Consider the following 9,645-nt stretch of genomic DNA (forward strand, 5'->3'; position numbering starts at 1 on the left):
TGTGTGATAGGGAATAGAGCCTATATTTTATAAACAAGCAAACCAAGACTTAGTAAAGCAATTTGACTAAAGAGACAAGCCAGAATTCAAACTTGGACTTCAAGATTCGAAGTATAATGCTCATTCTTTTACATATATTGACTCTTTATAAAATTAATCCCTCAGAATGTTCAGAGCCAGCCAGGTTTTCAGGAAATTGTATAATTAATAAGTAGATAACAAAAAAATTATTTCCAAGTAACTACTAAATCAACAAAACAAAATCTGAAAATAAAAGAGAAAACTGAAGAACTGGTGCTACCCTCATCATGAGAAGATAGTGGAGCAAAGTCCACAAGGAACCTAGAAAAATACCATTACAAAATACCAATACCACTACCATGAACTTAGAAAAGTATCATTTACCTTTGTACTAGATATCCTTCTAGTACAAAGGCAAATGATGCCTGGAAGCAGAGAAATGAGCACCTGTGGGCTCACAAAGTTCAGACAACCAAGAGAAAAACTGAAATAAGGAATTCAGAACTTTAAGTATTACGGTTAACATACTGGTGATGAGTGCTAAAATCTTCCATTTAACTAGCAAAAATCAAGTTGTCGGGGATGATAAGCATAGAAAAGAAAATATGTGAAAGGTTAACACTAACTCTGTTCTAAAAAACAAGTATTTTAAAAATGAATAAAATGGCCGGGCGCACTGGCTCACGCCTGTAATCCTAGCACTTTGGGGAAGCCGAGGAGAGTGGATCAACTGAGGTCAGAAGTTAAGAGACCAGCCTGGCCAACATGGTGAAGGAAAACGCGCCCCAACTCCACCAATTAAAAATATTAAATTAGTGGGGCACAAATTCCCCAGGTACTCAGGAGCTGAAGGCTATGAGAATCACTTGAACCAGTGGGGGCGGCGGTGGGAGGCAGTGCGGGGGCAGGGGTTGCAGTGAGCAGAGATTGCACACTTCACTCCAGTCCTGGGGCTGCGGAAAGACGCGAACAGAAAACAGATATAGCAGGAAATTATTCTTTCTTTCTAACGGTTAGTCTTTTAAGAAACTTAATATTCTTACAATGAGAAATATGTAACTAAGTTCAAAATCCCTCACTTTTCGATCACGTTCAGCTCTTTTCTATTAATTTGCATAAAATTGCTTGTTAAAACACAATTACATGATAATACTATTTTCAAGAATTGTTTCTATCTAGGTATCTGACCTATCTGCTGACATGCATGAATGTCTGGAGTAATGCCACTTAATATTAAGCAATGATTTCTTTTTCTGGTGGTGGAATTAAGTGAATTTTTGTCTCTACTGCTTCAATTGTTTATCATTTTAACAAAACTCAAGTCATTATTCAAAATAAGAAAAATAAAACCTCTCCCTATTGGGCAACAAAGCCAAGTTTTAAAAGTTCTGCTGGACAGGCGCAGTTCAGCACTTTGGGAGGCCAAGGCGGGCGGATCACTTGAGGTCAGGAGTTTGAGATCAGCCTGGCCAACACGGTAAAATCCTGTCTCTACTAAAAATACAAAAAATTCGTCAGGCGTGGTGGTGGGCACCTGTAATACCAGCTACTCAGGAGGCTGAGGCAGGAGAATTGCTTAAACCTGGGAGGTGGAGGTTGCAGTGAGCTGAGATTGTGCCACAGCACTCCAGCTTGGGCAACAGAGTGAAATGCTGTCTCAAAAAAATAAAAAAACAAGTTTTGCTATATAATCATTAATTTGGGACATCATTTCCTTAATGGCAGATGAATAGTATCATTTCTAATATTGTTTCCAGTGGCAATATGATGAAAAGTTTTTTTGTTCCAATTAAAACATTGATTTAATCCCTTTTTAGACTACAAATAGAGGAAGAAGTGATTTCTTACCTTCTGAGCACACAAAGCACCAGCTAACATTAACATGCTCATGATTTCGGCAGCCTCGCCTAGGGGTAAAGTGATTAGGGCAGATGATACTATTAGATGCAAGGATCTTTGACCCAGCAGCCAGGCAAAAGTCATTGGCGTGGTATGCCACAGGACAGCGGACACAGCGCATCAATCGACCTAAAGCAGGAAAATCAGGGATGAGCAAAAGAAAAACAAAAATATTAAATATAAAAAGAATGTGAGTTATTCAAGTCTATTTGTTAGTATTGAAAAAATGTCACAAATAGAAGGAATGACCACTAAGATGATGGATCTTAAACATTCGATCCACCAAGAAAACTCAGATGGGAGCTATGTGATAAGTCTCCAAAAGGAACCAAAACCCGTTAACTGTCAGTGAGTCTGCTTCAACAAGGGAAAGCCCAACTCAAACCACTGTCCTGACAGCTAGGAAATCAGCCCCAGAATAAATAGGGAGAGGGGAGAGAACAATAATGCTTGCCTGGAACTCTGTGATTCTTAAAGCTTTTCAAGTGAACGAACCTCTCTACCATCTCCAGAGGAAATACATCCCCTCAAATACTTTATCTATTATAAACCATCACCGAACCACCACCAAAACCTCTAATGCAATCTGTAATAACAATTAAAAATAAGAAAGTAGCCAATAGTTAAACTGCAACTCTTTTCATTTTTCTTTGTATTAATAAAGACATGGGGTTTTTCCCTATATTGCCAAGGCTGGACATGACCTCAAAGTCCATGTGCTCAAACAGTCCTCCCACTTCCTGCTTTACCTTCCCAAGAAGCTGGAACTACAGGTGTACACCATCATAGTCATCGAAACTGCAATTTTGATCCAACAAGTTAAATTACTTATGAGACCCATTAGGCCAGGACATAATCCTAAAAAAGGTACTGACAGTCTGATTAAAAGAAACATCAACACTGCTAAATTTTGCCTCCTTAATCCTCTATGGAAAAAGTTAAGGCTCTTTTGGCAAACATGAATTTACCAGCAGAGATACAGTATTGGGTTTTTCCAGGCACGGTGGCTCACACCTGTAATCCCAGGACTTTGGACGGTCAAGTCAGGCAGATCACCTGAGGTCAGGGGTTCCAGAACAGTCTGGACAACATGGTGAAACCCCGTCTATACTAAAATCATAAAAAGTAGCAGGGAGTGGTGGCAAGCACCTGTAATCCAAGCTACTCCAGGGGCTGAGGCATGAGAATCTCTTGAACCTCTGGGAGGTGGACATTGCAGTGAGTTGAGATCACACTGGGCAACAGAGCGAGACTTCCTGTTTTAAAACAAAACAAAACAAACAAAAAACAAAAACACGCTAGGTGAGGTGGCTCATGCCTATAATCCCAGCACTTTGGGAGGCCGAGGCAGGCGGATTACCTGAGGTCAGGAGTTCGAGACCAGACTGACCAATATGATGAAACCCTGTCTCTACTAAAAATACAAAAATTAGCTGGGCATGGTGGCATGTGCCTGTAATCCCAGCTAGTCAGGAGGCTGAGACAGGAGAATCATTTGAACCCGGGAGGTGAGGTTGCAGTGAGCCAAAATCGTGCCATTGCACTCCAGCCTAGGCAACAAAAGTGAAATTCCATCTCAAAAAAAAAAACCAACAACAACAGCAACAAAAACAAACACCTTGTCTTACCAAAGAGAACACATTTCAAAACTTAAGTTTACCTATATGCACAGACAGTTTTGGAAAACTCAGGTTTCACCTTAACTATGAAGCAGAAGAAATTTCTAGGACAAGTTTTCACTAAAAAAAAAAAAAAAATGAACCCCAATTCCTCCCTTAACATGCATTTCTGAATGATATCACACATAGAAACCAGAGATATAAAACGGCCCAAGGGGTCAGGTGTGGTGGCTCACACCTGTAATGCCAGCACTTTGGGAGGCTGAGGTGGGTAGATCACGAGATCAGGAGATGGAGACCGGGGGAGAGAGCGAGACTCTGTCTCAAAAAAAAAAAAAAAAATGCCCAGGGGAAGACTATACTCTGGTTTTCTAATCAATTAGGGAGAAGAGGACGTGCAGCTGAACACTTTCTCAAACTACATTTCATATGAAATCCAAATATTCAATACCCTACCACATAACCACATTGTGTTCTGTGAAGCCCTGGCATTGCCTGGCTGCTGAACTAGTTCATTATGTCCCTCTTCTCTCCCAAATACAATGTTGGTAATCTCTCTGAATAGAGAGACGCCATAAAGTGACATGATGGGTTGCATTTGAAAATATCTGTTGCCGGCCGGGTGTGGTGGCTCACGCCTGTAATCCCAGCACTTTGGGAGGCCGAGGCGGGTGGATCACGAGGTCAGGAGATCGAGACCATCCTAGCTAGCATGGTGAAACCCCGTCTCTACTAAAAATACAAAAATTTAGCCGGGGATGGTGGTGGGCACCTGTAGTCCCAGCTACTCAGGAGGCTGAGGCAGGAGAATGGCGTGAACCCAGGAGGTGGAGCTTACAGTGAGTTGACATCATGCCACTGCACTCCAGCCTGGGTAACAGAGCGAGACTCCGTCTCAAAAAGAAAAAAAAAAAAAGAAAAAAAGAAAAAGAAAATATCTGTTGCCAATGAAACTGAGGTTTTACAGTTAGAGTGGTCCACGTGAGAAATCCATACCTTTAGATGCAGAAACATTGGCTGGATTAGCAGCATGACAGGTTATACAGATGTGGAGGGAGCACCGGAAGCCCTTGTTCTGCATAACAGTGGGTGGGTACTTCTGGACACACTCTTCATGGTAAAACTTTCCACACAAGGGTAGAAGGCACCTTTTAACATCTTCCCCACTCTGCTTACATACAAAACAGGTATGGATTCCTGAGAAACCAAAAGAAGATAAATTAATAAGAATTCAAGAATCTACAAAATGCTAAACCATTAGCTGAAAAGTTTGTAAGAAATTTTAAAATGGACTGATAGGACTGACATCATCTGACCCCACTGTAACAATCTTAGTATTATTATAAATGAACTATCTGATAATACACACTCCCTGACGTGATACAACAGAAAGTACACATTGTCTACAGAAAATGCTTGCTGCTGGCACCCCCGCCAAAAAAACAAAAACTCAAATTAAACCTAATCCAGCCCCTGGACTAACTACAAGTTTACAGGAAATATGGATGAAAGAGGAACAAGTTAAGGGGATACCTCCAGGAGGCAACCAACAAAATTTAAGTTCGGCTGGGCGAGGAGGCTCATGCCTATAATCCCAGCACTCTGGGAGGCCGTGGTGAGTGGCTGGCTTGAGTCCAGGAGGTCAAGACCAGCCCAGGCAACATGGCGAAACTCCATCTCTACTAAACATACAAAAATTAGCTGGGCATGGTGGTGCATGCCCATGGTCCCAGCTACTTAAGAGGCTGACACAGGAGGATCGCTTGAGCCTGGAAAGTGGAGACTGACTGAGCTGAGATCACACCAGTAGACTCCAGCCTGGGTGACAGAGTGAGACCCTGCCTCAAAAAAAAAAAAAAAAAAAAAAGGTGTGGGGGCAGTATTGTTATAGATAAGTAGAAACTAAAGAGATGCATAGGCCGGGCGCGGTGGCTCACACCTGTAATCCCAGCACTTTGGGAGGCCGAGGTGGGTGGATCATGAGGTCAGGAGATCGAGACCATCCTGGCTAACACGGTGAAACCCCGTCTCTACTAAAAATGCAAAAAAAATTAGCTGGGCGTGGCAGCGGGCGACTGTAGTTCCAGCTACTTGGGAGGCTGAGGCAGGAGAATGGCATGAACCCAGGAGGCGGAGCTTGCAGTGAGCCGAGGTCACGCCACTGCACTTCAGCCTGGGCGACTAAGTGAGACTCTGTCTCAAAAAAAAGAGATGTATAAAAAAGTTTACACTACAGGAAATCACCCGACATACAATGCTGGTAATCTCCCTAAGAAAACCTACAGGGAAGCTTTTGGCCTCTCTCTGGATCTAGATCTTGATTCAAAACGTAATAAAAAGACATCCCTGAGACAAATGAGAAAATTTGAAAATGAACTGGCTGGTAGATGATACAAAGAAGTTATTATATATTCTTGCTATACATTAGATGTTGTATCTGTTAGAAACCCTTTGAAATATATGGAGAAAATGAGACAGAAGTTGGTAACTAGTGAAATTAACTGAATACATGGAGATTCTTTACATTGTTCTACCCTGGTGTATGTCTTAAGATTTTTGTAATAAAAAGTCAAAACCAGGCCAGAAGTTCAAGACTAGCCTGGGGAACATAGTGAGACACCTTCTCTACTAGAAATACAAAACAATTAGCTGGGTGTGGTGGCAGGCGCCTATAATCCCAACTACTACAGAGGCGGAGACACGAAATCTCTTGAAACTGGGAGGTGGAGGTTGCAATGAGCTGAGATCGCACCACCGTACTCCAGCCTGGGCCACAGAAGGAGACTCTGTCTCAGAAAAAAATAAAATAAAATAAAATAAAATAATAAAAAAATAAAACACAGACCTCTATCTCTCTGTAAGATGCAGTGCAACATAAGAAAAAGAGCCTAAGCTTGACAGGCAAACAGACCTCAACATGAATCCTCCTGCAGGCAATTGCTGGAAATGGAAGCTCATTCAAATCACCCATTTTATCTATAAACACTGAGAACATCCAGCAAATAAATATTTTAAGAAATATTAAACAGGCAAAACTCTACCTGATGCTGAATAACTGGTAGCTTTTGTGTGTGTGTGTGTGACTCAATCTCCCTCTGTCGCCCAGGATGAAGTGCAGTGGCATGATGTCAGCTCACTGCAATCTCCACCTCCTGGGATCAAGTGATTCTTGTGCCTCAGCCTCCCAAGTACGTGAGATTACAGGCACCCACGACCATGACTGGCTAATTTTTGTATTTTTAGTAGAGATGAAGTTTCGCCACGTTGGCCAGGCTGGTCTCAAACTTCTGAATTTAAATAATCCGCCCACCTTAGCCTCCCAAACTGCTGGGATTACAGGAGTGGTAGCTATTATTAAACCTGAGCAATCTAAACAATGATGTGATCACCCTATTGCAGGAAAATAGGGTAAGCCAAGAGCACTAATAAAAGACTCCCATTTCTTACACTGTACCAAAACTGGTAAAACTTCCTACTCTCAAAGATAATAACTTTCCTAGGAAAAAGGGGAAACATAACCACAAATCTAAAAAAACCAAAAATAAAAAAATTCTATCTTCTCTATACCTCATGTCATATGCAAAAACTAATACAAAGTAGATCATAGACCTAATAGTGAAATGTAAAACTAGAAAATTCTATGAAGGAAACATAGAACTAAAAATCTTTGTGACACTGGCCAGGCGCAGCGGCTCACACCTGTAATCCCAGCACTTTGGGAGTTTGGGAGGCCAAGACGGGTGGATTATCTGAGATCAGGAGTTTGAGAACAGCCTGGCCAACATGGTGAAACCTTGTCTCTATTAAAAATGCAAAAATTAGCTGGGCGTGGTGGCACATGCCTGGTATCCTGGCTACTCGGGAGACTGAGGCACAAGAATCACTTGAACCTGGGAGGTGGAGGTTGCAGTGAGTGAGATCATGCCACTGTACTCCGGCCCGGGTGACAGAGTGAGACTCTGTCGCAGATTAAAAAGAAAAAACAGGCCAGAGTGGTGGCTCAAGCCTGTAATCCCAGCACTTTGGGAGGCCGAGATGGGCGGATCACGAGGTCAGGAGATCGAGACCATCCTGGCTAACAGGGTGAAACCCTGTCTCTACTAAAAAATACAAAAAACTAGCCGGGTGAGGTGGCGGGCGCCTGTAGTCCCAGCTACTCGGCAGGCTGAGGCAGGAGAATGGCGTGAACCCGGGAGGCGGAGCTTGCAGTGAGCTGAGATCCGGCCACTGCACTCCAGCCTGGGCGACAAAGCGAGACTTCGTCTCCAAAAAAAAAAAAAAAAAGAAACAAAAAAAACTTGGTGACACTGGGTTAAGTAAAACTTCTTAGCTATGACAGCAAATCACAGTCCATAAAAAGAACAAACTGATAAACTGGATTTAATAAAAATTAAGAACTATTAATCTTAGAAACACATCATTAAGAAAATGAAAAAGTTGGCCAGGCACAGTGGCATGTAATCCCAGCACTTTGGGAGGCCAAGGCAAGTGGACCGCCTGAGGTTGGGAGCTCGAGACCAGCTTGACCAACAGGAGAAACCCCGTCTCTACTAAAAATACAAAAATTAGCTGGGTGTGGTGGCACATGCTTGTAATCCCAGCTACTCGGGAGGCTGAGGCAGGAGAATTGCTTGAACCCAGGAGGAGGAGGTCGCAGTGAGCCGAGATTGCGCCACTGCACTCCAGCCCGGGCGACAGTGTGAGACTCCATCTCAAGAGAAAAAAAGAAAAAAGAAAATGGGGCCAGGAATCGTGTGTTACACCTATAATCCCAACACTTTAATAGGCTGAACAAGGAGGACTGCTTGATCCCAGGGGTTCAAAACCAGCCCGGTAATAATGTAATAAACCCTGTCTCTAAAAAAAAATTTTTTAATTTGCCAGGCATGTGGCAGGCACCTGTAGTCCCAGCTACTAAGGAGGCTGAGCCAGAAAGATTGCTTGAGCCTGGAAGGCTGAGGCTGCAGCACTATACTCCAGCCTAGGCGACAGAGAGAGACCCTGTCTCAAGGAAAAAAAAAGAAAAATGGAAGGGGGAGGGAGGGTACAAAGTGTCCAAAAACTTGAATGTTCTCAGCACCTTTATTTATAATAACCAAAACAGGAAACAACTCAAATGTCTATCAACAGATGAATGGATCAACAACCAAGTAAATCCACACAACAAACTACTACTCAGTGATAAAAAGAAATGAACTACCAATACACACAACAACCTTACTGAATCTCAAAATAATAATGCTGAGTGATGATTTCACAGGTGCATACATATATACATACCAAAATTTATCAACTCATACACTTGAAATATGTGCAATTTTTTGCACTTCAATTCTGCCTTAACAGAGCTGTTTTACACACTCAAAATGATTTTCCTCTTGACCCTATAATATCCTCCCTTTAGGTACTATCTTCCTTTCTGCTGAAGTCAAGTTTCTTCAAGAAGTTATATATAGGGCTATCCACTCACCCTTCAATCTAGTGTAATGAGACATCCTCTGGCAAAAATTGAGGCATTTTCTCACTGCCACATACAAAATTCTCTCTTCAATCCAGAACCTCCTTAGTGTCTTTGCTACATCTGCCCCTGCAGGTAACACCTGACTCCTGTGGCTTCAGAGATATTGACTAGCTCCTCCTCTCCTTCCAGTAACTCGTTATAAGAGCATATATGCCCAGGTAGTGTCACTGACCATTATCTTATCCTAATGACACTTTTTCTTTGGGAAGTATGATCCATATGTGCAGCTTCAATGACTTACAGGCATAAGATCTATACCTCAGCCCTGAGTTCTTCACTGTTTACATGCTGTAACATCTACATATCATGCTTAAAAGAGAGAGAGAGAGAGAGAGAGAGTGAGAGAGAGAGAGAGAGAGAGAGAGTGAGAGAACACTTTCCAGCCTGGGCAACATAGTTAAGACCCCCATCTCAATAAAAAATAAAAAAATATTACCCATGCATGGTGGCAAGTGGCTGTAGTCCCAGCTACTTGGGAAGCTGATTGCTTGAGCCCAGGAGCTCAAGACTACAATGAGCTACGATCACGCCACTGCACTCCAACCTGGACAAGACCTCATCTCTTATTTAAAAAAAAAAAAAAAA

The 9,645-nt window shown here is 42.4% G+C and overlaps 1 protein-coding gene across 5 annotated transcripts in view; it reads right to left on the reverse strand.

Moving 5' to 3' along the window:
- The window catches only part of NSD1 (nuclear receptor binding SET domain protein 1), a 177,671-nt gene that overhangs the window by 39,959 nt on the left and 128,067 nt on the right, over positions 1-9,645 (reverse strand). For all 5 annotated transcript variants that reach the window (XM_017896072.1, XM_017896073.1, XM_017896069.1 and 2 more), the window contains 2 exons: positions 4,536-4,736; positions 1,870-2,049 (listed from right to left, as the gene is read on the reverse strand). In XM_017896072.1, coding sequence (XP_017751561.1) covers positions 1,870-2,049; positions 4,536-4,736 — 381 coding nt within the window. The remainder of the gene's footprint in view (positions 1-1,869; positions 2,050-4,535; positions 4,737-9,645) is intronic.

Source organism: Rhinopithecus bieti, unplaced genomic scaffold (assembly GCF_001698545.2).
Source record: "Rhinopithecus bieti isolate Rb0 unplaced genomic scaffold, ASM169854v2 scaffold_26546, whole genome shotgun sequence".
In the NCBI taxonomy this organism is placed as follows: domain Eukaryota; kingdom Metazoa; phylum Chordata; class Mammalia; order Primates; family Cercopithecidae; genus Rhinopithecus; species Rhinopithecus bieti.